The following is a 26,077-nucleotide window of genomic DNA, read 5'->3' as shown; positions in this document are numbered from 1 at the left end:
CTGTGTACAGAAGAGCCTCCTGTCCTGACTGGAGGAGCTCACCCAGCTGTGTCTGGAGAGAAGCCAGGGTATCAGCTTCAACCACAGGGCTGGGCAGACAGACAGACAGACAGGTTGTGCTCACCCCTTGCCTGTGTCTCCCCCCAGACCGGGATTGTGGAAGGTAACAGCGCACTACAGGGGAGCAGAGAGAAACAACGTGACTCGGGAGTTCGAGGTGAAGAAGTTCGGTGAGTCAAGAGAATTTCCTTCCTGCCTCTCATCTCCTTCTTGTCTCTAGCTCCCTGCCCGATGATAATAGTATTATTATGAGTATTATCATTATTAATAATGATAACGATAACGTTGTTGTGCTTCCTCAGTGCTGCCCAGTTTCGAAGTCACCGTTAAGCCCGACGAGCTGTTCTACCATGTGAAGGACAAACACCGCAGGGAGTTCGTCTTCAAAGTCCTGGCCAAGTGAGAAACAACTCTTCACACACACACACAGGGGGCGCTGTACTAGAGTGTGGCACTGTGTGCCCAGGTACTCGCGCGCACACACACACACACACACACACACACACACACACACACACACACACACACACACACACAGGGGGAGCTGTACTAGAGTGTGGCACTGTGTGCACAGGTACTCGTACACACACACACACACACACACACACACACACACAGGGGGCGCTGTACTAGAGTGTGGCACTGTGCGCAGGTACTCGCGCACGCACACACACACACACACACACACACACACACACACACACACACACAGGGGGCGCTGTACTAGAGTGTGGCACTGTGCGCAGGTACTCGCGCACGCACACACACACACACACACACACACACACAGGGGGCGCTGTACTAGAGTGTGGCACTGTGCGCAGGTACTGGCACGCACACACACACACACGGGGCGCTGTACTAGAGTGTGGCACTGTGCGCAGGTACTCGCACACACACACACACACACACACACACACACACACAGGGGGCGCTGTACTAGAGTGTGGCACTGTGCGCAGGTACTCGCACACACACACACACACACACACACACACACACACACACACAGGGGGCGCTGTACTAGAGTGTGGCACTGTGCGCAGGTACTCGCGCACACACACACACACACACACACACACACACAGGGGGAGCTGTACTAGAGTGTGGCACTGTGTGCGCAGGTACTCGTATACACACACACACACACAGGGGGAGCTGTACTAGAGTGTGCCACAGTGTGGCACTGTGTGCAGGTACTCGCACACACACACACACACACAGGGGGCGCTGTACTAGAGTGTGGCACTGTGTGCCCAGGTACTCGTACACACACACACACACACACACACACACACACACACACACAGGGGGTGCTGTACTAGAGTGTGGCACTGTGCGCAGGTATTCGTACACACACACACCCACACACACACAGGGGGCTGTACTAGAGTGTGGCACTGTGTGCGCAGGTACTCGTATACACACACACACACACACACACACACAGGGGGGGCTGTACTAGAGTGTGGCACTGTGTGCGCAGGTACTCGTATGGGGAGCTGGTGGAGGGGACGGCTCACACTCGCTTCGCTGTGGCGCACGACCGAGGAGAGCCAGTCTTCATCAGAGGACTGGAGCTGCAGAGCACTGTGAGTCACTTCTTTGTTCTGGTTCATGTGAATTTTATTATTTTTATTTGCTGTGGCAACACTGATTGTACCCATCGGTCATGCTAATAAAGCACCTTGGATTGAATTGAGAGCACAGAGAGGAGAGGGACAGGGGACAGAGGAGAGGGACAGGGGACAGAGGAGAGGGACAGAAGAGAGGAGAGAGGCGGGAGAGAGAGAGGAGACAGAGGAGAGGCGGGAGAGAGAGAGGAGAGAACGAGGGGAGAGGAAGGCAGAGACTCGTTGGTCGTGCCAGTAAAGCTTCTTGAACTGAACTGAGCAGAGAGGAGGGGACGGCCGCCAGAGCGGCGGTGACCTCTGACCCGCGCCGTGCCTTCTGACCCCTGTGCAGGTGCGCGGCGGGGAGGCGGAGTTCCGGGTGAACAGCTCCCGGCTGTCCGAGCTCGTCCGCCGTCCGCTGGCGGAGCTGACCGGCGCCCGGTTCTACATCGCCGCCTCCGTCATGGAGAGGACCAGTGAGTGGGGCCCACACTGTCGGAGTGAGAGAGAGAGAGAGAGAGAGAGAGAGAGAGAGAGAGAGAGAGGGGTCTTTACACCCCCTGTCGGAGTGAGAGAGAGAGTGAGGGGTCTTTACACCCCTTGTCAGAGTGAGAGAGAGAGTGATACAGTGAGTGATACATACAGCCCAGTGTGTGATCTCCTGTCACAGCCTGAGGAACAGTGAGTCCGTCTCCCAATAATGCTCCAGCCGAATACAGTATATGTCAATATTTTATAATATGTCTTTGTTGTAAATGTCTGTAACATGTCTGTAGATTTTATTTTACTTCTATTTTTTGTTTTGTTCCATGTTAATTTTATTATTTTTATTTGCTTTGGCAACACTGATTGTACCCATCGGTCATGCTAATAAAGCACCTTGAATTGAATTGAATTGAGTGAGGGGTCTTTACACCCCCTGTCAGAGTGAGAGTGGAATGTATAGGATATTACACTTCTGTGTCTCCTGCCAGCTTCCTCTCCCTTTGTCTCAGTCCCACACTCTCTCTCACTCTCTCTCGTGCCGTCTCCCTCCCTCCCTCCCTCCCTCCCTCCCTCAGGCGGGGAGCTGCAGGAAGCCGAGCTGACTGTGAAGTTTGTCGACTCGGTGTACAGTGTCGATCTCTCCAGGACCCGCAGACACTACGTCCCCGGAGTGCCCTTCCACGTCTCGGTGAGTCCCGGGACGCGCCTGTCCTCTCCTCCGGTGCGCACCGGACGGCTCTCTCTCTCCCTCCCTCCCTCCCTCCCACTCCTTCTCACTCTCTCTCACTCTTTCCCCACCAGGCCTTGGTCAGTTACCCTGATGGTTCTCCAGCTGCCCGGGTCCCAGTCCTCATCCGCATGTCGGGGTCAGAGGACGTAGTCCAAGAGGTCACCGACGAAGAGGGGGCAGTGCACCACAAGTTCAACATACCAGGCAGAGGATCTCTCACAGTCACCGTGAGCTGCAGCACGTTAATCACTGTTCATCATGTTGCCATCTCTCTGTGTGAGGAGTGCCTCAGGGGTCAGTGTGAGGGTCTGGACTCCTCTCTCTGTGTGAGGAGCGTCTCTGGGGTCTGTGTGAGGGTCTGTGCTCCTCTCTCTGTGTGAGGAGTGTCTCTGGGGTCTGTGTGAGGGTCTGTGCTCCTCTCTCTGTGTGAGGAGTGTCTCTGGGGTCAGTGTGAGGGTCTGTACTCCTCTCTCTGTGTGAGGAGTGTCCCTGGGGTCTGTGTGAGGGTCTGGACTCCTCTCTCTGTGTGAGGAGTGTCCCTGGGGTCCGTGTGAGGGTCTGGACTCCTCTCTCTGTGTGAGGAGTGTCCCTGGGGTCCGTGTGAGGGTCTGGACTCCTCTCTCTGTGTGAGGAGTGTCTCTGGGGTCCGTGTGAGGGTCTGTGCTCCTCTCTCTGTGTGAGGAGTGTCTCTGGGGTCCGTGTGAGGGTCTGTGCTCCTCTCTCTGTGTGAGGAGTGTCTCTGGGGTCTGTGTGAGGGTCTGGACTCCTCTCTCTGTGTGAGGAGTGTCTCTGGGGTCTGTGTGAGGGTCTGGACTCCTCTCTCTGTGTGAGGAGTGTCTCTGGGGTCTGTGTGAGGGTCTGGACTCCTCTCTCTGTGTGAGGAGTGCCTCTGGGGTCTGTGTGAGGGTCTGGACTCCTCTTTCTGTGTGAGGAGTGTCTCTGGGGTCTGTGTGAGGGTCTGGACTCCTCTCTCTGTGTGAGGAGTGTCTCTGGGGTCTGTGTGAGGGTCTGGACTCCTCTTTCTGTGTGAGGAGTGTCTCTGGGGTCTGTGTGAGGGTCTGGACTCCTCTCTCTGTGTGAGGAGTGTCTCTGGGGTCTGTGTGAGGGTCTGTGCTCCTCTCTCTGTGTGAGGAGTGTCTCTGGGGTCTGTGTGAGGGTCTGTGCTCCTCTCTCTGTGTGAGGAGTGTCTCTGGGGTCTGTGTGAGGGTCTGGACTCCTCTCTCTGTGTGAGGAGTGTCTCTGGGGTCTGTGTGAGGGTCTGGACTCCTCTCTCTGTGTGAGGAGTGTCTCTGGGGTCTGTGTGAGGGTCTGTGCTCCTCTCTCTGTGTGAGGAGTGTCTCTGGGGTCTGTGTGAGGGTCTGTAATAACCTCTCTTTCAGGTGACTGTGGAAGGAGAGGATTCTGGGTCTCAGGTGACCTCTCACCCCACATCCTCGCCAAGCGGCAGCTTCCTGTATCTGATCGTGGGATCAGGAGTCGCCACCGCCAATCAGGGCATCAATATTCAGTTCATCACCCCCGGGGGCTCTCCTCATGGCAGCATGTTTTACTTACTGGTGAGTTCTGGAGACAGTTCTGTCCTCCCGGTCACCCGGCTCGGGGCTCCCATCGAGCTGTACCAGACTCTCCTGCCTCTCTCTGTCCAGGCGGTCAGCCGAGGGGACAGCTGTGTAATCGTCCTCTCTCTCTGTCCAGGTGGTCGGCCGAGGACACAGCTGTATAATCGTCCTCTCTCTCTGTCCAGGCGGTCGGCCGAGGGGACAGCTGTATAATCGTCCTCTCTCTCTGTCCAGGCAGTCAGCCGAGGGGACAGCTGTATAATCGTCCTCTCTCTCTGTCCAGGTGGTCAGCTGAGGGGACAGCTGTATAATCGTCCTCTCTCTCTGTCCAGGTGGTCAGCTGAGGGGACAGCTGTATAATCGTCCTCTCTCTCTGTCCAGGCGGTCAGCCGAGGGGACAGCTGTATAATCGTCCTCTCTCTCTGTGTCCAGGCGGTCAGCTGAGGGGACAGCTGTATAATCGTCCTCTCTCTCTGTCCAGGTGGTCAGCTGAGGGGACAGCTGTATAATCGTCCTCTCTCTCTGTCCAGGTGGTCAGCCGAGGACAGCTGTGTAATCGTCCTCTCTCTCCGTGTCCAGGTGGTCAGCCGAGGGGACAGCTGTATAATCGTCCTCTCTCTGTGTCCAGGCGGTCAGCTGAGGGGACAGCTGTATAATCGTCCTCTCTCTCTGTCCAGGTGGTCAGCCGAGGACACAGCTGTGTAATCGTCCTCTCTCTCTGTCCAGGTGGTCAGCCGAGGACACAGCTGTATAATCGTCCTCTCTCTCTGTGTCCAGGTGGTCAGCTGAGGGGACAGCTGTATAATCGTCCTCTCTCTCTGTGTCCAGGCGGTCAGCCGAGGGGACAGCTGTGTAATCGTCCTCTCTCTCTGTGTCCAGGTGGTCAGCCGAGGGGAGAGCTGTGTAATCGTCCTCTCTCTCTGTCCAGGCGGTCAGCCGAGGGGAGAGCTGTATAATCGTCCTCTCTCCGTGTCCAGGTGGTCAGCCGGGGACACAGCTGTATAATCGTCCTCTCTCCGTGTCCAGGTGGTCAGCCGAGGGGAGAGCTGTATAATCGTCCTCTCTCTGTGTCCAGGTGGTCAGCCGAGGGGAGAGCTGTGTAATCATCCTCTCTCTCTGTCCAGGTGGTCAGCTGAGGGGACAGCTGTATAATCGTCCTCTCTCTCTGTCCAGGCGGTCAGCCGAGGACACAGCTGTATAATCGTCCTCTCTCTGTGTCCAGGTGGTCAGCCGGGGACACAGCTGTGTAATCGTCCTCTCTCTGTGTCCCGGTGGTCAGCCGAGGACACAGCTGTGTAATCGTCCTCTCTCTGTGTCCCGGTGGTCAGCCGAGGACACAGCTGTGTAATCGTCCTCTCTCTCTGTGTCCAGGTGGTCAGCCGAGGACACAGCTGTATAATCGTCCTCTCTCTGTGTCCAGGTGGTCAGCCGGGGACACAGCTGTGTAATCGTCCTCTCTCTGTGTCCAGGTGGTCAGCCGAGGGGAGAGCTGTGTAATCGTCCTCTCTCTGTGTCCAGGTGGTCAGCCGAGGGGAGAGCTGTGTAATCGTCCTCTCTCTCTGTGTCCAGGTGGTCAGCCGAGGGGAGAGCTGTATAATCGTCCTCTCTCTCTGTGTCCAGGTGGTCAGCCGAGGGGAGAGCTGTGTAATCGTCCTCTCTCTGTGTCCAGGTGGTCAGCCGAGGACACAGCTGTGTGATCGTCCTCTCTCTGTGTCCAGGTGGTCAGCCGAGGGGAGAGCTGTGTAATCGTCCTCTCTCTGTGTCCAGGTGGTCAGCCGAGGGGAGAGCTGTGTAATCGTCCTCTCTCTCTCTGTGTCCAGGTGGTCAGCCGAGGGGAGAGCTGTGTAATCGTCCTCTCTCTCTCTGTGTCCCGGTGGTCAGCCGAGGGGAGAGCTGTGTAATCGTCCTCTCTCTGTGTCCAGGTGGTCAGCCGAGGGGAGAGCTGTGTAATCGTCCTCTCTCTCTCTGTGTCCCGGTGGTCAGCCGAGGGGAGAGCTGTGTAATCGTCCTCTCTCTCTGTGTCCAGGTGGTCAGCCGAGGACACAGCTGTGTAATCGTCCTCTCTCTCTGTGTCCAGGTGGTCAGCCGAGGGGAGAGCTGTGTAATCGTCCTCTCTCTCTGTGTCCAGGTGGTCAGCCGAGGGGAGAGCTGTGTAATCGTCCTCTCTCTCTGTGTCCAGGTGGTCAGCCGAGGGGAGAGCTGTATAATCGTCCTCTCTCTCTGTCCAGGTGGTCAGCCGAGGACACAGCTGTATAATCGTCCTCTCTCTCTGTCCAGGTGGTCAGCCGAGGGGACAGCTGTATAATCGTCCTCTCTCTCTGTCCGGGCGGTCAGCTGAGGGGACAGCTGTATAATCGTCCTCTCTCTCTGTGTCCAGGTGGTCAGCCGAGGGGAGAGCTGTGTAATCGTCCTCTCTCTCTCTGTGTCCTGGTGGTCAGCCGAGGGGAGAGCTGTGTAATCGTCCTCTCTCTGTGTCCAGGTGGTCAGCCGAGGGGAGAGCTGTATAATCGTCCTCTCTCTCTGTCCAGGTGGTCAGCCGAGGACACAGCTGTATAATCGTCCTCTCTCTCTGTCCAGGTGGTCAGCCGAGGGGACAGCTGTATAATCGTCCTCTCTCTCTGTCCTGGTGGTCAGCTGAGGGGAGAGCTGTATAATCGTCCTCTCTCTCTGTGTCCAGGTGGTCAGCCGAGGGGAGAGCTGTGTAATCGTCCTCTCTCTCTCTGTGTCCTGGTGGTCAGCCGAGGGGAGAGCTGTGTAATCGTCCTCTCTCTGTGTCCTGGTGGTCAGCCGAGGGGACAGCTGTGTAATCGTCCTCTCTCTCTCTGTGTCCAGGTGGTCAGCCGAGGGGACAGCTGTGTAATCGTCCTCTCTCTCTCTCTGTGTCCAGGTGGTCAGCCGAGGTCAGCTGCGCAGGGCAGTGTCGGTCCCGGCCTCTCAAGTGACGGCGTTCAGGCTCTCCCTCACCAGCGACCTCGTGCCCTCCTTCCGCCTGATCGGCTACTACCACACCCCGGGGGGCGACGTCATCGCCGACTCCGCCTGGGTCGACGTGCGGGACGAGTGCGAGGGCCAGGTGAGGGGAGACGCGGGGAGAGGCAGGGCGAGGGGGGAGAGGCGGGGGGGAGGGGCCCCGCTCACTCCTGTTGTCTGTGTGTCAGATATCCGTGACCGCCAGCAGCAGCCGGTACCGTCCGGGCTCCCCGGCGAGCCTGCTGATCCGCACGGAGGGGTCCCCTGGCAAGGTGGCGCTGCTGGCCGTGGACACAGCCATGTACGCCCTCAAGAGGCAGAACCGGCTGACGGCTCGGCAGGTGAGAACAGTTACACTAGCAGCTGTACCAGCAGCAGCAGCAGCAGTAGTTATAGTGCAGCAGCAGCAGCAGCAGCAGCAGTAGTTGTAGCAGCAGCAGTAGTTGTAGCAGCAGCAGTAGTTGTAGCGCAGTAGCAGTAGTTATAGTGCAGTAGCAGTAGTTATAGTGCAGTAGCAGTAGTTGTAGCAGCAGCAGCAGCAGTAGTTATAGTGCAGTAGCAGTAGTTGTAGCAGCAGCAGTAGTTGTAGCAGCAGCAGTAGTTATAGTGCAGCAGCAGTAGTTATAGTGCAGCAGCAGTAGTTATAGTGCAGTAGCAGTAGTTATAGTGCAGTAGCAGTAGTTGTAGCAGCAGCAGCAGCAGCAGTAGTTATAGTGCAGTAGCAGTAGTTATAGTGCAGTAGCAGTAGTTGTAGCAGCAGCAGCAGCAGCAGTAGTTATAGTGCAGTAGCAGTAGTTGTAGCAGCAGCAGTAGTTATAGTGCAGTAGCAGTAGTTGTAGCAGCAGCAGCAGCAGTAGTTATAGCGCAGTAGCAGTAGTTATAGCGCAGTAGCGGTAGTTATAGTGCAGTAGCAGTAGTTATAGTGCAGTAGCAGTAGTTATAGTGCAGTAGCAGTAGTTGTAGCAGTAGCAGCAGCAGCAGTTATAGTGCAGTAGCAGTAGTTGTAGTTGTAGCAGCAGCAGTAGTTATAGTGCAGTAGCAGTAGTTGTAGCAGTAGCAGCAGCAGCAGTAGTTATAGTGCAGTAGCAGTAGTTGTAGCAGCAGCAGCAGCAGTAGTTATAGTGCAGTAGCAGTAGTTGTAGTAGTAGTTGTAGCAGCAGCAGTAGTTATAGTGCAGTAGCAGTAGTTGTAGCAGCAGCAGCAGCAGTAGTTATAGTGCAGCAGCAGTAGTTATAGTGCAGTAGCAGTAGTTGTAGCAGCAGCAGCAGTAGTTATAGTGCAGCAGCAGTAGTTGTAGCAGCAGCAGCAGTAGTTATAGTGCAGTAGCAGTAGTTATAGTGCAGTAGCAGTAGTTATAGTGCAGTAGCAGTAGTTGTAGCAGCAGCAGCAGCAGTAGTTATAGCGCAGCAGCAGTAGTTATAGCGCAGCAGCAGTAGTTATAGCGCAGCAGCAGTAGTTGTAGCAGCAGCAGTAGTTGTAGTGCAGTAGCAGTAGTTATAGTGCAGTAGCAGTAGTTATAGTGCAGCAGCAGTAGTTATAGTGCAGTAGCAGTAGTTGTAGCAGTAGTTGTAGTTGTAGCAGCAGCAGTAGTTATAGTGCAGTAGCAGTAGTTGTAGCAGCAGCAGCAGCAGTAGTTATAGTGCAGTAGCAGTAGTTGTAGCAGTAGTTGTAGTTGTAGCAGCAGCAGTAGTTATAGTGCAGTAGCAGTAGTTGTAGCAGCAGCAGTAGCAGTAGTTATAGTGCAGTAGCAGTAGTTGTAGCAGCAGCAGTAGCAGTAGTTATAGTGCACTAGCAGTAGTTGTAGCAGCAGCAGCAGCAGCAGTAGTTATAGTGCAGTAGCAGTAGTTGTAGCAGCAGCAGCAGCAGTAGTTATAGTGCAGTAGCAGTAGTTGTAGTTGTAGCAGCAGCAGTAGTTATAGTGCACTAGCAGTAGTTGTAGCAGCAGCAGTAGCAGTAGTTATAGTGCAGTAGCAGTAGTTGTAGCAGCAGCAGCAGCAGTAGTTATAGTGCAGTAGCAGTAGTTATAGTGCAGTAGCAGTAGTTATAGTGCAGTAGCAGTAGTTGTAGCAGCAGCAGTAGCAGTAGTTGTAGCAGTAGCTGTAGCAGCAGCAGTAGCTGTAGCAGCAGCAGTAGTTATAGTGCAGTAGCAGTAGTTATAGTGCAGTAGCAGTAGTTATAGTGCAGTAGCAGTAGTTGTAGCAGCAGCAGCAGTAGTTATAGTGCAGTAGCAGTAGTTGTAGCAGTAGTTGTAGCAGCAGCAGTAGTTATAGTGCAGTAGCAGTAGTTGTAGCAGCAGCAGTAGCAGTAGTTGTAGCAGTAGCTGTAGCAGCAGCAGTAGCTGTAGCAGCAGCAGTAGTTATAGTGCAGTAGCAGTAGTTATAGTGCAGTAGCAGTAGTTATAGTGCAGTAGCAGTAGTTGTAGCAGCAGCAGCAGTAGTTATAGTGCAGTAGCAGTAGTTGTAGCAGTAGTTGTAGCAGCAGCAGTAGTTATAGTGCAGTAGCAGTAGTTGTAGCAGTAGTTGTAGCAGCAGCAGCAGCAGTAGTTATAGTGCAGTAGCAGTAGTTGTAGCAGCAGCAGCAGCAGTAGTTGTAGCAGTAGCTGTAGCAGCAGCAGTAGTTATAGTGCAGTAGCAGTAGTTATAGTGCAGTAGCAGTAGTTGTAGCAGCAGCAGCAGTAGTTATAGTGCAGTAGCAGTAGCAGCAGCAGTAGTTGTAGCAGCAGCAGTAGTTGTAGCAGCAGCAGTAGTTGTAGCAGCAGCAGTAGTTGTAGCAGCAGCAGTAGTTATAGTGCAGTTGTAGCAGTAGTTGTAGTTGTAGTTGTAGCAGTAGTTGTAGTTGTAGCAGCAGCAGTAGTTATAGTGCAGTAGCAGTAGTTGTAGCAGTAGTTGTAGCAGCAGCAGTAGTTATAGTGCAGTAGCTGTAGCAGCAGCAGTAGTTATAGTGCAGTAGCAGTAGCAGCAGCAGCAGTAGTTATAGTGCAGTAGTTGTAGCAGCAGCAGTAGTTGTAGCAGCAGCAGTAGTTATAGTGCAGTAGCAGTAGTTATAGTGCAGTAGCAGTAGTTATAGTGCAGGAGCAGTAGTTGTAGCAGCAGCAGCAGTAGTTATAGTGCAGTAGTTGTAGCAGCAGCAGTAGTTGTAGCAGCAGCAGTAGTTGTAGCAGCAGCAGTAGTTGTAGCAGCAGCAGTAGTTATAGTGCAGTTGTAGCAGTAGTTGTAGTTGTAGCAGCAGCAGTAGTTGTAGCAGTAGCAGCAGCAGCAGTAGTTATAGTGCAGTAGCAGTAGTTGTAGTAGTAGTTGTAGCAGCAGCAGTAGTTATAGTGCAGTAGCAGTAGTTGTAGCAGTAGCAGCAGCAGTAGTTATAGTGCAGTAGCAGTAGTTGTAGCAGCAGCAGTAGCAGTAGTTATAGTGCAGTAGCAGTAGTTATAGTGCAGCAGCAGCAGTTGTAGCAGCAGCAGCAGCAGTTGTAGCAGCAGCAGCAGCAGTTGTAGCAGCAGCAGCAGTAGTTGTAGCAGCAGCAGCAGTAGTGCAGTAGCAGTAGCAGCAGCAGTAGTTGTAGCAGTAGTTATAGTGCAGCAGCAGTAGTTATAGTGCAGCAGCAGTAGTTATAGTGCAGTAGCAGTAGTTATAGTGCAGTAGCAGTAGTTGTAGCAGCAGCAGCAGCAGCAGTAGTTATAGTGCAGTAGCAGTAGTTGTAGCAGCAGCAGCAGTAGTTATAGTGCAGTAGCAGTAGTTGTAGAAGCAGCAGCAGCAGTAGTTATAGTGCAGTAGCAGTAGTTGTAGCAGCAGCAGTAGTTATAGTGCAGTAGCAGTAGTTGTAGCAGCAGCAGCAGCAGTAGTTATAGCGCAGTAGCAGTAGTTATAGCGCAGTAGCGGTAGTTATAGTGCAGTAGCAGTAGTTATAGTGCAGTAGCAGTAGTTGTAGCAGTAGCAGCAGCAGTAGTTATAGTGCAGTAGCAGTAGTTGTAGCAGCAGCAGCAGCAGTAGTTATAGTGCAGTAGCAGTAGTTGTAGCAGCAGCAGCAGTAGTTATAGTGCAGCAGCAGTAGTTGTAGCAGCAGCAGCAGTAGTTGTAGCAGCAGCAGCAGTAGTTATAGTGCAGTAGCAGTAGTTATAGTGCAGTAGCAGTAGTTATAGTGCAGTAGCAGTAGTTATAGTGCAGTAGCAGTAGTTGTAGCAGCAGCAGCAGCAGTAGTTATAGCGCAGCAGCAGTAGTTATAGCGCAGCAGCAGTAGTTGTAGCAGCAGCAGTAGTTGTAGCGCAGTAGCAGTAGTTATAGTGCAGCAGCAGTAGTTATAGTGCAGCAGCAGTAGTTATAGTGCAGCAGCAGTAGTTATAGTGCAGCAGCAGTAGTTATAGTGCAGTAGCAGTAGTTGTAGCAGCAGCAGTAGTTAATATAAGGACGACTCAGAGCTGCAGTTCCACCGTCAGGCCTGTAAAGAGCAGGGGGGCGCTGTCTCTGGTGAGAGGGTACCGCGAGCCCCTCACCGCCCTCCTCTCCGCAGGTCTTCTCCGCCATGAACTCCTACGACCTGGGCTGCTCGTTCGGGGGCGGGGCCAACATGACGGCCGTCTTCAACGACGCCGGCCTGAGCTTCATCGCCAGCAAGGACTCCTCGCAGATGAGGATAGGTAGAGCAGAGAGTGTGTGTGTGTGTGAGAGTGTGAGTGTGTGTGTGTTACTGAGAGTGTGAGCAGCATGAGTGTGAGTGTGTGTGAGTGTTTCTGAGAGTGAGCAGCATGAGTGTATGACTGTGTGTGTGTGTTTCTGAGAGTGAGCAGCGTGTGTGTGTGTGTTTCTGAGAGTGAGCAGCATGAGTGTGTGTGTGTATCTGTGTGTGTGTGAGCTTGTGTGAGACTTTGTGTAATAGTGGGAGTGTTTCTGAGAGTGTGAGCAGCATGAGTGTGTGTGAGCTTGTGCAAGCCTGCGAGTATGCGACAGTGTGTGAGAGTGAGTGTGTATGATCATGTGTGTGAGACTTTATGTAGGAGTGTGTGTGTGGTCATGTGAGACTGCGAGAGTGTGAGCTCGCGAGGGTGTGTGAGCGTCTGTGTGTGAAACTGAGCTGTGAGCGCTCACGGGTCTCTGTCCCATGTGCGACTTCCTTCTTTGCTTTCCCTTCAGGATTCAGCTGTAAGTCGGGGTTCAGACGTCAGACACGAGCTCTTAATATCAATCAGATCATGCAGTCAACAGGTGAGAGGGATCTGCTCTGTGTGAGGGTCTGGACTCCTCTCTCTGTGTGAGGAGTGTCTCTGGGGTCTGTGTGAGGGTCTGGACTCCTCTCTCTGTGTGAGGGTCTGGACTCCTCTCTCTGTGTGAGGAGTGTCTCTGGGGTCTGTGTGAGGGTCTGGACTCCTCTCTCTGTGTGAGGAGTGTCTCTGGGGTCTGTGTGAGGGTCTGGACTCCTCTCTCTGTGTGAGGAGTGTCTCTGGGGTCTGTGTGAGGGTCTGGACTCCTCTCTCTGTGTGAGGAGTGTCTCTGGGGTCTGTGTGAGGGTCTGTAAGAGATGGTTACTGACCGTCACTCCTCCTCTCCTCCTCTCTCCCAGTGCACAGCTACAGCGACCCCGCAGTTCGGCGCTGCTGTACGCACGGTTTCACGCTGCTCCCCATGAGGAAGACCTGCGAGGAGCGCGCGCAGCGACTGGCCGGCAGGAAGGAGCTGCCTCGGGGCTGCGCGGGCGCCTTCCTGCGCTGCTGCAGGGAAGGGCACGAGCTCCGCGAGAGGAAGAGGCGGGAAGGCAGCCGGAGGGGCGTGGCCCGCAGTGAGTGACGGCGCCGGGCTCCAATCACAGCCAGGCCCGCTGTGCTCGGAGGTCAACACTGCAGAGTGTTTACTACAGGAGTCAGGGGCCGAGATCTGTGTTTACTACAGGAGTCAGGGGCCGAGATCTGTGTTTACTACAGGAGTCGGGGCCTCTAGGCAGAGACCTGTGTTTACTACAGGAGTCGGGGGCCGAGACCTGTGTTTACTACAGGAGTCAGGGGCAGAGATCTGTGTTTACTACAGGAGTCAGGGGCCGAGATCTGTGTTTACTACAGGAGTCGGGGGCCGAGACCTGTGTTTACTACAGGAGTCGGGGGCCGAGACCTGTGTTTACTACAGGAGTCGGGGGCCGAGACCTGTGTTTACTACAGGAGTCGGGGGCCGAGACCTGTGTTTACTACAGGAGTCGGGGGCCGAGACCTGTGTTTACTACAGGAGTCGGGGGCCGAGACCTGTGTTTACTACAGGAGTCGGGGGCCGAGACCTGTGTTTACTACAGGAGTCGGGGGCCGAGACCTGTGTTTACTACAGGAGTCGGGGGCCGAGACCTGTGTTTACTACAGGAGTCGGGGGCCGAGACCTGTGTTTGATACAGGAGTCGGGGGCCGAGACCTGTGTTTGATACAGGAGTCGGGGGCCGAGACCTGTGTTTGATACAGGAGTCGGGGGCCGAGACCTGTGTTTGATACAGGAGTCGGGGCCTCTGGGCAGAGACCTCTGTTTACTACAGGAGTCGGGGCCTCTGGGCAGAGACCTCTGTTTACTACAGGAGTCGGGGGCCGAGACCTGTGTTTACTACAGGAGTCGGGGCCTCTGGGCCGAGATCTGTGTTTGAGACCGTCTGTGCGTCTCGCCCCGCAGCCTTCAGGGAGGAGGAGTTCGAGGACTTCTTCGACAACAACATCGCCGACCTGCGGCGCTACTTCCCACACAGCTGGCTCTTCGAAGTGGTGGACGTGTCCAGGCCAGAGACGTGAGCGTGCTGCCGGCATCCGTGTGTTCCTGTCACATGTCTGCCCGTCTGCCTGGCTCCCTGCCTCCCTGCCTGTCTGTCTCCCTGCCTGTCTGTCTCCCTGCCTTTCTGTGTCTCGGTCTGTCTCTCTACCTGTCTGTCTGTTAGTCAGTCAGTCAGCCTGCCCGCCTGTCTCTCTCCCTGCCCGCCTGTCTCTCTCCCTGCCCGCCTGTCTCTCTCCCTGCCCGCCTGTCTGTCTCCCTGCCTGCCTGTCTGTCTCTCTACCTGTCAGTCAGTCAGTCAGTCAGTCAGTCAGTCAGTCAGTCAGTCAGTCAGTCAGTCAGTCAGTCAGTCAGTCAGTCAGTCAGTCAGTCAGTCAGTCAGTCGAGTCTCCCTGCCTGCCTGTCTGTCTGTCTCTCTCACTGCCTGTCTGTGTGTCTGCCCGTCTCTCAGGAGGAAGGACATTGTGTTCCCAGACTCCATCACCAGCTGGGAGTTCCAGGCCGTCAGCCTGTCTGCCAGTAAAGGTGAGCGTCTCCCCTGCCTCTGCCCCCGCGGTCGGGGGGCCGAGGGTCCGAGCCGAGTCCTCCGCCTCTGCGCGGGGCCCCCCTGCGGCGTCGCCGCCGTCGGGACAGCGCAGTGACGCTCCGCTCGTGCGCGCGTGTGTTTGTGTCGCGCAGGCTTCTGCGTGGCCGAGCCCCTGCACGTGCAGGTGTTCAAGAACCTGTTCGTGTCCCTGCGCCTGCCCTACTCCGTCCGCAGGCACGAGCAGCTGGAGATCCGGGCCGTCATCTACAACTACAGCGACAGGAGCGCCAAGGTAACGGCCCGCCTCCCTCTCTCTGTGTGAGGGGCTGGACTCCTCTCTCTGTGTGAGGAGTGTCTCTGGGGTCTGTGTGAGGGTCTGGACTCCTCTCTCTGTGTGAGGAGTGTCTCTGGGGTCTGTGTGAGGGTCTGGACTCCTCTCTCTGCGTGAGGAGTGTCTCTGGGGTCTGTGTGAGGGTCTGGACTCCTCTCTCTGTGTGAGGAGTGTCTCTGGGGTCTGTGTGAGGGTCTGGACTCCTCTCTCTGTGTGAGGAGTGTCTCTGGGGTCTGTGTGAGGGTCTGGACTCCTCTCTCTGTGTGAGGAGTGCCTCTGGGGTCTGTGTGAGGGGCTGGACTCCTCTCTCTGTGTGAGGAGTGCCTCTGGGGTCTGTGTGAGGGTCTGGACTCCTCTCTCTGTGTGAGGAGTGTCTCTGGGGTCTGTGTGAGGGTCTGGACTCCTCTCTCTGTGTGAGGAGTGCCTCTGGGGTCTGTGTGAGGGTCTGGACTCCTCTCTCTGTGTGAGGAGTGTCTCTGGGGTCTGTGTGAGGGTCTGGACTCCTCTCTCTGTGTGAGGGGCGTCTCTGGGGTCTGTGTGAGGGGCTGGACTCCTCTCTCTGTGTGAGGAGTGTCTCTGGGGTCTGTGTGAGGGTCTGGACTCCTCTCTCTGTGTGAGGAGTGTCTCTGGGGTCTGTGTGAGGGTCTGTGCTCCTCTCTGTGTGTGAGGAGTGTCTCTGGGGTCTGTGTGAGGAGTGCCTCTGGGGTCTGTGTGAGGGTCTGGACTCCTCTCTCTGTGTGAGGAGTGTCTCTGGGGTCTGTGTGGGGGTCTGGACTCCTCTCTCTGTGTGAGGAGTGTCTCTGGGGTCTGTGTGAGGGTCTGGACTCCTCTCTCTGTGTGAGGAGTGTCTCTGGGGTCTGTGTGAGGGTCTGGACTCCTCTCTCTGTGTGAGGAGTGTCTCTGGGGTCTGTGTGAGGGGTCTGGACTCCTCTCTCTGTGTGAGGAGTGTCTGGGGTCTGTGTGAGGGTCTGGACTCCTCTCTCTGTGTGAGGAGTGTCTCTGGGGTCTGTGTGAGGGTCTGGACTCCTCTCTCTGTGTGAGGGGTGCCTCTGGGGTCTGTGTGAGGGTCTGGACTCCTCTCTCTGTGTGAGGAGTGTCTCTGGGGTCTGTGTGAGGGTCTGGACTCCTCTCTCTGCGTGAGGAGTGTCTCTGGGGTCTGTCCTCACCTGGGTGTACCTGTTATTTATTGACGTGTATGGATGACTCTCCAGCTGTCGGTCCACATGAAGGGGGTGGAGGGGCTGTGCTCTCCAGGCACCTCCTCCGTGAAGAGTCACGAGCAGGTGACCGTGGGGAACAACAGCGCGCAGACGGTGTCGTTCTCTGTGGTCCCCATGGTGACGGGGGAGATCCCCATCACCCTGGTGGTGTTCGACCCTGAGATGGAGATGACTCTGGACTCCATCGAGAAGACCCTGCACGTGGTGGTGAGTCCCTCTGTCCCGGCCCCTGGTGTCCGATCGGCTTCTCATTCCCCCTCTCTGCCTGTCTGTCTGCTGATCTTTCTCACTGTCTGTCTGTCTTTCTCTGCCTGTCTGCTTATCCATCTGCCTGTCTGCTTGACTGTCTTTCTGTCTGTCTGCTTATCTATCTCTCTCTTGTTTTTCTGCCTGTCTCTTTGTCTGCCTGTCCTCAGTGTTGCTGTCTCTGTTTTGCAGACAGAGGGAGCGGAGAAGAGAGAAGAGAAGACGTACCTCGTCAACCTGGGTGAGGGAGAGAGGGAGACAGAGGGAGACCGGGGGACCGTGGGAGAGGAGAGGGGGTGAAGGGGTGAGAGAGTGAGACAGGGAGGGTGAGCCTGTGTGGTGAGGGAGTGAGTGGTCTCTCTCTCTCTCTGCAGCAGCAGCGAAGTCCGGCAGTATTGTGATCGATGGACACAGGCCTGACAACACCGTGCCGGACTCTCAGACCGACCTCTTCGTCAAGGTCACAGGTCAGAGACCCGCCCTGGCACTGTCTGCGTCACCATTTTCACACTCTGTCACTGTCTCACCCTGCGCACTCTGCGTCACTCTTACTCACCCTCACCCTGCTCACGCTGTGTGTCCCTGTTTCACCATTTTCACACTCTTGTCACTGTCTCACCTTGCGCACTCTGCGTCACTCTTACTCACCCTGCGCACTCTGTGTCACCATTTTCACACTCTGTCACTCTCTCACCCTGCGCACTCTCTGTGTCCCTCTGTGTCACCATTTTCACACTCTGTCACTGTCTCACCTTGCGCACTCTCTGTGTCACTCTCCCTCACCCTGCGCACTCTCTGTGTCGCCATTTTCACACTCTGTCACTGTCTCACCCTGCGCACTGTCTGTGTCCCTCTGTGTCACCATTTTCACACTCTGTCACTGTCTCACCCTGCTCACGCTGTGTGTCCCTCTGTGTCACCATTTTCACACTCTGTCACTGTCTCACCCTGCTCACGCTGTGTGTCCCTCTGTGTCACCATTTTCACACTCTGTCACTGTCTCACCCTGCTCACGCTGTGTGTCACTCTGTGTCACCATTTTCACACTCTGTCACTGTCTCACCCTGCTCACGCTGTGTGTCACTCACCCTCACCCTGCTCAGGCCGTGTGTCCCTCTGTATGTGCCGCTTCCCCAGGGGAGATCTTCAACAGGGACCGCGCCCGGGTCCTGCTGACTCCGGAGGGCATCTCCGGGCTGATCCGGGCTCCCGCGGGCTGCGCCGAGCAGACCATGATCCGAATGTCGCCCGTCGCGCTGGCCGTGAGGTACCTGGACTCCACCCTGGAGTGGCCCAACCTGCGGGCAGGGCTGAGGGACACGGCGCTGGAGCACATCAGCAGTGGTGAGAGAGGGGAGAGGGGAGAGAGAGGGAGGGGAGATAGGGGAGAGGAGAGGGGAGAGAGGTGGGAGAGGTAGGGGAGAGGTGGGAGAGGAGAGAGAGGTAGGGGAGAGGTGGGAGAGGTAGGGGAGAGGTAGGGGAGAGGTAGGGGAGAGGGGGGAGAGGGGAGAGGAGAGAGAGGAGATAGAGTGAGGAGAGAGAGAGGGGGAAGAAAGAGAGACTGTGAGGACTGTGAGAGATCCAGAAGGAGCTCCTGCTGTCTCCCTCTCCCAGGATACGCCAGGATCCTGACCTTCAAGAAGGCTAACGGTTCCTACGGGGCCTGGCTACACCACCCCCACAGCACCTGGTGAGGATACCTGACCCCCACAGAATACCTGACCCCCACAGAATACCTGACCCTCACCCTCACCCCACAGAACAACTGACCCCACAGAACAACTGACCCTCACCCTGACCCCCACAGAACAACTGACCCCACAGCACCTGGTGAGAGTACCTGACCCCACAGAACAACTGACCCCCACCCTCACCCCACAGAGCAACTGACCCCACAGCACCTGGGGACAGTAACCCTGACCCTGACCCCTCTCCTCTCCCTGTGCCTCCTCTCCCTCCTCTCCCTCCCCTCTCCAGGCTGACAGCCTTTGTGGTGAAGGTCCTGTCTCAGCTGCAGGACCTGAGGATAGTGAACGAGGAGCACGTCAGCGAGTCCGTGGGCTTCCTCCTGAAGCAGCAGAGCGACTCCGGCGCCTTCCCTGACCCCCAGCCCGTCATTCACCGCGAGATGCAGGTCCGTACCGGGTCCCATCAGAACCACGGCAGCCCGTGTTACAGACCTGGGCACTGCCAGCCCATCTGGACCCAGAACAGCAGAGCCTGGTACTGCTGGGGCAGGACTGTCAGACCTGGGCACTGCTGGGGCAGGACTGTCTCACCTGGGCACTGCCAGCCCATCTGGACCCAGAACAGCAGAGCCTGGCACTGCTGGAGCAGGACTGTCAGACCTGGGCACTGCCAGCCCATCTGGACCCAGAACAGCAGAGCCTGGCACTGCTGGGGCAGGACTGTCAGACCTGGGCACTGCTGGGGCAGGACTGTCACGCCTGGGCACTGCTGGGGCAGGACTGTCACGCCTGGGCACTGCTGGGGCAGCACTGTCAGACCTGGGCACTGCTGGGGCAGGACTGTCAGACCTGGGCACTGCCAGCCCATCTGGACCCAGAACAGCAGAGCCTGGCACTGCTGGGGCAGGACTGTCACACCTGGGCACTGGTGGGGCAGGACTGTCAGACCTGGGCACTGCTGGGGCAGCACTGTCACACCTGGGCACTGCTGGAGCAGGACTGTCAGACCTGGGCACTGCTGGGGCAGGACTGTCACGCCTGGGCACTGCTGGGGCAGGACTGTCACACCTGGGCACTGCTGGGGCAGGACTGTCAGACCTGGGCACTGCTGGGGCAGGACTGTCAGACCTGGGCACTGCTGGAGCAGGACTGTCAGACCTGGGCACTGCTGGGGCAGCACTGTCACACCTGGGCACTGCTGGGGCAGGACTGTCACACCTGGGCACTGCTGGGGCAGGACTGTCACACCTGGGCACTGCTGGGGCAGGACTGTCAGACCTGGGCACTGCTGGGGCAGGACTGTCAGACCTGGGCACTACTGGGGCAGGACTGTCTCACCTGGGCACTGCTGGGGCAGGACTGTCTCACCTGGGCACTGCTGGGGCAGGACTGTCACGCCTGGGCACTGCTGGGGCAGGACTGTCACGCCTGGGCACTGCTGGGGCAGGACTGTCACACCTGGGCACTGCTGGGGCAGCACTGTCACACCTGGGCACTGCTGGGGCAGGACTGTCAGACCTGGGCACTGCTGGAGCAGGACTGTCAGACCTGGGCACTGCTGGAGCAGGACTGTCAGACCTGGGCACTGCTGGGGCAGGACTGTCACACCTGGGCACTGCTGGGGCAGGACTGTCACACCTGGGCACTGCTGGGGCAGCACTGTCACACCTGGGCACTGCTGGGGCAGGACTGTCAGACCTGGGCACTGCTGGAGCAGGACTGTCAGACCTGGGCACTGCTGGGGCAGCACTGTCAGACCTGGGCACTGCTGGGGCAGGACTGTCACACCTGGGCACTGCTGGGGCAGGACTGTCAGACCTGGGCACTGCTGGGGCAGGACTGTCAGACCTGGGCACTGCTGGGGCAGGACTGTCAGACCTGGGCACTGCTGGGGCAGGACTGTCTCACCTGGGCACTGCTGGGGCAGGACTGTCTCACCTGGGCACTGCTGGGGCAGGACTGTCACGCCTGGGCACTGCTGGGGCAGGACTGTCACGCCTGGGCACTGCTGGGGCAGGACTGTCTCGCCTGGGCACTGCTGGGGCAGGACTGTCACACCTGGGCACTGCTGGGGCAGGACTGTCAGACCTGGGCACTGCTGGGGCAGGACTGTCACACCTGGGCACTGCTGGAGCAGGACTGTCACACCTGGGCACTGCTGGAGCAGGACTGTCAGACCTGGGCACTGCTGGAGCAGGACTGTCAGACCTGGGCACTGCTGGGGCAGGACTGTCAGACCTGGGCACTGCTGGGGCAGGACTGTCACGCCTGGGCACTGCCAGCCTACTGGAATGTGAATCTGTGTGTCCACAGGGCGGCGTGGGCGGAGTGGAGGGAGACGTCTCTCTGACAGCCTTCATCACCATCGCCCTGCACCAGGCCCTGCCCATGCTGACCGAGGAGGAGAGGACACAGGCGGTAGGAGAGACGGGAGCAGGGAGAGGAGGAGGGAGGGGGGGGAGGAGAGAGGAGAAGAGAAAGAAGACAGGAGGCGGGCAGACATCAGAGCAGGAGAGAGGAGCTGAGGAGCAGACAGGCAGAGAGAGGAGCTGAGGAGAAGAGAGGGGAGCAGACTTCAGAGCAGGAGAGAGGAGCTGAGGAGCAGACATCAGAGCAGGAGGGAGGAGCAGACAGGCAGAGAGAGGAGCAGACAGGCAGAGAGAGGAGCTGAGGTGAAGAGAGAGGAGCAGACATCAGAGCAGGAGAGAGGAGCTGAGGTGAAGAGAGAGGAGCAGACATCAGAGCAGGAGAGAGGAGCTGAGGAGCAGACAGGCAGAGAGAAGAGCTGAGGAGAAGAGAGGGGAGCAGACTTCAGAGCAGGAGAGAGGAGCTGAGGAGCAGAGAGAGGAGCAGACAGGCAGAGAGAGGAGCTGAGGTGAAGAGAGAGGAGCAGACATCAGAGCAGGAGAGAGGAGCTGAGGTGAAGAGAGAGGAGCAGGAGAGAGGAGCTGAGGAGCAGACAGGCAGAGAGAGGAACTAAGGGGTGAAGAGAGAGGAGCAGACTTCAGAGCAGGAGGGAGGAGCTGAGGAGCAGAGAGAGGAGCAGATTTCAGAGCAGGAGAGAGGAGCTGAGGAGCAGACAGGCAGAGAGAGGAGCTAAGGGGTGAAGAGAGAGGAGCTGAGGAGCAGAGAGAGGAGCAGACTTCAGAGCAGGGGGGAGGAGAGAGGAGCGGAGGATGCTGCTGTGGTGACCACTCCGGTGCTCTGTGTGCAGAGGTCCAGTATCACCAGGGCTACAGCGTTCCTGTCCAGCAGGCTGCCCTTCCTCCAGAGGCCCTACGCACAGGCCATCACTGCCTTCTGCCTGTCCCTCACCCAGCCGGGCAGCGCCGACGCCCAGACCGCGTGGGAGGTGCTCAAGAGCCAGTCTGTCCAGAGTGAGTGTGTCTCTGTTCACCCCGTCTCTCTGTGTGTCTGTATTCACCCACCTCTCTCTCAGGTCAGTGTTCATGTCCTGGAGTGTCCAGTCAGTGTGTCTGTATGAACCCCTCTCTCTCTCAGGTCAGTGTTCATGTCCTGGAGTGTCCAGTCAGTGTGTCTGTATGAACCCCTCTCTCTCTCTCAGTGCAGTGTTCATGTCCTGGAGTGTCCAGTCAGTGTGTCTGTATTAACCCCTCTCTCTCTCAGGTCAGTGTTCATGTCCTGGAGTGTCCAGTCAGTGTGTCTGTATGAACCCCTCTCTCTCTCAGTGCAGTGTTCATGTACTGGAGTGTCCAGTCAGTGTGTGTGTATGAACCCCTCTCTCTCTCAGTGCAGTGTTCATGTACTGGAGTGTCCAGTCAGTGTGTCTGTATGAACCCCTCTCTCTCTCAGTGCAGTGTTCATGTACTGGAGTGTCCAGTCAGTGTGTCTGTATGAACCCCTCTCTCTCTCAGTGCAGTGTTCATGTACTGGAGTGTCCAGTCAGTGTGTCTGTATGAACCCCTCTCTCTCTCAGTGCAGTGTTCATGTACTGGAGTGTCCAGTCAGTGTGTCTGTGTGAACCCCTCTCTCTCTCAGTGTTCATGTACTGGAGTGTCCAGTCAGTGTGTCTGTATGAACCCCTCTCTCTCTCAGTGCAGTGTTCATGTACTGGAGTGTCCAGTCAGTGTGTGTGTATGAACCCCTCTCTCTCTCAGTGCAGTGTTCATGTACTGGAGTGTCCAGTCAGTGTGTGTATATGAACCCCTCTCTCTCTCAGTGCAGTGTTCATGTACTGGAGTGTCCAGTCAGTGTGTGTGTATGAACCCCTCTCTCTCTCAGTGCAGTGTTCATGTACTGGAGTGTCCAGTCAGTGTGTCTGTATGAACCCCTCTCTCTCTCAGGGCAGTGTTCATGTACTGGAGTGTCCAGTCAGTGTGTCTGTGTGAACCCCTCTCTCTCTCAGTGCAGTGTTCATGTACTGGAGTGTCCAGTCAGTGTGTGTGTATGAACCCCTCTCTCTCTCAGTGCAGTGTTCATGTACTGGAGTGTCCAGTCAGTGTGTGTATATGAACCCCTCTCTCTCTCAGTGCAGTGTTCATGTACTGGAGTGTCCAGTCAGTGTGTGTATATGAACCCCTCTCTCTCTCAGTGCAGTGTTCATGTACTGGAGTGTCCAGTCAGTGTGTCTGTATGAACCCCTCTCTCTCTCAGTGCAGTGTTCATGTACTGGAGTGTCCAGTCAGTGTGTGTGTATGAACCCCTCTCTCTCTCAGTGCAGTGTTCATGTACTGGAGTGTCCAGTCAGGGTGTCTGTATGAACCCCCCTCTCTCTCAGTGCAGTGTTCATGTACTGGAGTGTCCAGTCAGTGTGTGTGTATGAACCCCTCTCTCTCTCAGTGCAGTGTTCATGTCCTGGAGTGTCCAGTCAGGGTGTCTGTATGAACCCCCCTCTCTCTCAGTGCAGTGTTCATGTACTGGAGTGTCCAGTCAGTGTGTGTGTATGAACCCCTCTCTCTCTCAGTGCAGTGTTCATGTCCTGGAGTGTCCAGTCAGTGTGTCTGTATGATCCCCTCTCTCTCTCAGTGCAGTGTTCATGTACTGGAGTGTCCAGTCAGGGTGTCTGTATGAACCCCCCTCTCTCTCAGTGCAGTGTTCATGTACTGGAGTGTCCAGTCAGTGTGTGTGTATGAACCCCCCTCTCTCTCAGTGCAGTGTTCATGTACTGGAGTGTCCAGTCAGTGTGTGTGTATGAACCCCTCTCTCTCTCAGTGCAGTGTTCATGTCCTGGAGTGTCCAGTCAGTGTGTCTGTATGAACCCCTCTCTCTCTCAGTGCAGTGTTCATGTACTGGAGTGTCCAGTCAGTGTGTGTGTATGAACCCCTCTCTCTCTCAGTGCAGTGTTCATGTACTGGAGTGTCCAGTCAGTGTGTGTGTATGAACCCCTCTCTCTCTCAGTGCAGTGTTCATGTACTGGAGTGTCCAGTCAGTGTGTCTGTATGAACCCCTCTCTCTCTCAGTGCAGTGTCAATGTACTGGAGTGTCCAGTCAGTGTGTGTGTATGAACCCCTCTCTCTCTCAGTGCAGTGTTCATGTACTGGAGTGTCCAGTCAGTGTGTCTGTATGAACCCCTCTCTCTCTCAGTGCAGTGTTCATGTACTGGAGTGTCCAGTCAGTGTGTCTGTATGAACCCCTCTCTCTCTCAGTGCAGTGTTCATGTACTGGAGTGTCCAGTCAGTGTGTGTGTGAACCCCTCTCTCTCTCAGTGCAGTGTTCATGTACTGGAGTGTCCAGTCAGTGTGTCTGTATGAACCCCTCTCTCTCTCAGTGCAGTGTTCATGTACTGGAGTGTCCAGTCAGTGTGTCTGTATGAACCCCTCTCTCTCTCAGTGCAGTGTTCATGTACTGGAGTGTCCAGTCAGTGTGTGTGTATGAACCCCTCTCTCTCTCAGTGCAGTGTTCATGTACTGGAGTGTCCAGTCAGTGTGTGTGTGTGAACCCCTCTCTCTCTCAGTGCAGTGTTCATGTACTGGAGTGTCCAGTCAGTGTGTGTGTATGAACCCCTCTCTCTCTCAGTGCAGTGTTCATGTACTGGAGTGTCCAGTCAGGGTGTCTGTATGAACCCCCCTCTCTCTCAGTGCAGTGTTCATGTACTGGAGTGTCCAGTCAGTGTGTGTGTATGAACCCCTCTCTCTCTCAGTGCAGTGTTCATGTACTGGAGTGTCCAGTCAGTGTGTGTGTATGAACCCCTCTCTCTCTCAGTGCAGTGTTCATGTCCTGGAGTGTCCAGTCAGTGTGTCTGTATGAACCCCTCTCTCTCAGTGCAGTGTTCATGTACTGGAGTGTCCAGTCAGTGTGTGTGTATGAACCCCTCTCTCTCTCAGTGCAGTGTTCATGTACTGGAGTGTCCAGTCTGTGTGAACCCCTCTCTCTCTCAGTGCAGTGTTCATGTACTGGAGTGTCCAGTCAGTGTGTCTGTATGAACCCCTCTCTCTCTCAGTGCAGTGTTCATGTACTGGAGTGTCCAGTCAGTGTGTGTGTGAACCCCTCTCTCTCTCAGTGCAGTGTTCATGTACTGGAGTGTCCAGTCAGTGTGTCTGTATGAACCCCTCTCTCTCTCAGTGCAGTGTTCATGTACTGGAGTGTCCAGTCAGTGTGTCTGTGTGAACCCCTCTCTCTCTCAGTGCAGTGTTCATGTACTGGAGTGTCCAGTCAGGGTGTCTGTATGAACCCCTCTCTCTCTCAGTGCAGTGTTCATGTACTGGAGTGTCCAGTCAGTGTGTGTGTATGAACCCCTCTCTCTCTCAGTGCAGTGTTCATGTACTGGAGTGTCCAGTCAGTGTGTGTGTATGAACCCCTCTCTCTCTCAGTGCAGTGTTCATGTACTGGAGTGTCCAGTCAGTGTGTGTGTATGAACCCCTCTCTCTCTCAGTGCAGTGTTCATGTACTGGAGTGTCCAGTCAGTGTGTCTGTATGAACCCCTCTCTCTCTCAGTGCAGTGTTCATGTACTGGAGTGTCCAGTCAGTGTGTCTGTATGAACCCCTCTCTCTCTCAGTGCAGTGTTCATGTACTGGAGTGTCCAGTCAGTGTGTGTCTGTATGAACCCCTCTCTCTCTCAGTGCAGTGTTCATGTACTGGAGTGTCCAGTCAGTGTGTGTGTATGAACCCCTCTCTCTCTCAGTGCAGTGTTCATGTACTGGAGTGTCCAGTCAGTGTGTCTGTATGAACCCCTCTCTCTCTCAGTGCAGTGTTCATGTCCTGGAGTGTCCAGTCAGTGTGTCTGTATGAACCCCTCTCTCTCTCAGTGCAGTGTTCATGTACTGGAGTGTCCAGTCAGTGTGTGTGTATGAACCCCTCTCTCTCAGTGCAGTGTTCATGTACTGGAGTGTCCAGTCAGGGTGTCTGTATGAACCCCTCTCTCTTTCAGAGGATGAATGTTTTATGTGGGAGGCCAAAGATGATCAACGACTTGTTGGCGAAACAAAAGTTTCGCTGGTCCCTCCTGCCCAAGCCATCACTGTGGAAACGACAGCTTACGGCTTGCTGACAGCACTGCAAAATAACGACATGGAGTTTGCAGAGTCAGTGGCCTGCTGGCTTTCACAACAAGAAAATTACGGTGGAGGATTCAGGTCAACACAGGTGAGGTTATATTAGGGTCCGAACACCTCTCTCTGTGTGAGGAGTGTCTCTGGGGTCTGTGTGAGGGTCTGGACTCCTCTCTCTGTGTGAGGAGTGTCTCCGGGGTCTGTGTGAGGGTCTGGACTCCTCTCTCTGTGTGAGGAGTGTCTCTGGGGTCTGTGTGAGGGTCTGGAGTCCTCTCTCTGTGTGAGGAGTGTCTCTGGGGTCTGTGTGAGGGTCTGGGCTCCTCTCTCTGTGTGAGGAGTGTCTCTGGGGTCTGTGTGAGGGTCTGGACTCCTCTCTCTGTGTGAGGGGTGTCTCTGGGGTCTGTGTGAGGGTCTGGACTCCTCTCTCTGTGTGAGGAGTGTCTCTGGGGTCTGTGTGAGGGTCTGGACTCCTCTCTCTGT

General features: G+C 55.8%; 1 protein-coding gene across 2 annotated transcripts in view; it reads left to right on the top strand.

Annotated features, from left to right (window-relative positions):
• c4b (complement C4B (Chido/Rodgers blood group)) overlaps positions 1–26,077 on the top strand; it is a 44,095-nt gene that overhangs the window by 5,515 nt on the left and 12,503 nt on the right. Inside the window, exons 6-29 of one of the 2 annotated variants that reach the window (XM_088631819.1) lie at positions 148–230; positions 363–459; positions 1,547–1,652; positions 2,026–2,149; positions 2,735–2,847; positions 2,961–3,116; positions 4,269–4,445; positions 7,336–7,521; positions 7,607–7,759; positions 11,919–12,045; positions 12,539–12,610; positions 12,966–13,181; positions 14,045–14,156; positions 14,589–14,662; positions 14,816–14,955; positions 16,206–16,421; positions 16,653–16,701; positions 16,838–16,927; positions 17,598–17,804; positions 18,075–18,150; positions 18,438–18,594; positions 20,462–20,566; positions 21,363–21,525; positions 25,477–25,691. In XM_088631819.1, the coding sequence (XP_088487945.1) occupies positions 148–230; positions 363–459; positions 1,547–1,652; positions 2,026–2,149; positions 2,735–2,847; positions 2,961–3,116; positions 4,269–4,445; positions 7,336–7,521; positions 7,607–7,759; positions 11,919–12,045; positions 12,539–12,610; positions 12,966–13,181; positions 14,045–14,156; positions 14,589–14,662; positions 14,816–14,955; positions 16,206–16,421; positions 16,653–16,701; positions 16,838–16,927; positions 17,598–17,804; positions 18,075–18,150; positions 18,438–18,594; positions 20,462–20,566; positions 21,363–21,525; positions 25,477–25,691 (3,214 nt within the window). Of the gene's footprint in view, positions 1–147; positions 231–362; positions 460–1,546; positions 1,653–2,025; positions 2,150–2,734; positions 2,848–2,960; positions 3,117–4,268; positions 4,446–7,335; positions 7,522–7,606; positions 7,760–11,918; positions 12,046–12,538; positions 12,611–12,965; positions 13,182–14,044; positions 14,157–14,588; positions 14,663–14,815; positions 14,956–16,205; positions 16,422–16,652; positions 16,702–16,834; positions 16,928–17,597; positions 17,805–18,074; positions 18,151–18,437; positions 18,595–20,461; positions 20,567–21,362; positions 21,526–25,476; positions 25,692–26,077 lie in introns of both variants that reach the window. The other variant, XM_088631817.1, reaches the window with a different exon arrangement.

The sequence above is a fragment of the Lepisosteus platostomus genome, chromosome 5 (assembly GCF_059453375.1).
Source record: "Lepisosteus platostomus isolate fLepPlt1 chromosome 5, fLepPlt1.hap1, whole genome shotgun sequence".
NCBI lineage: Eukaryota > Metazoa > Chordata > Actinopteri > Semionotiformes > Lepisosteidae > Lepisosteus > Lepisosteus platostomus.
This window is presented reverse-complemented; position numbering and strand designations above follow the sequence as displayed.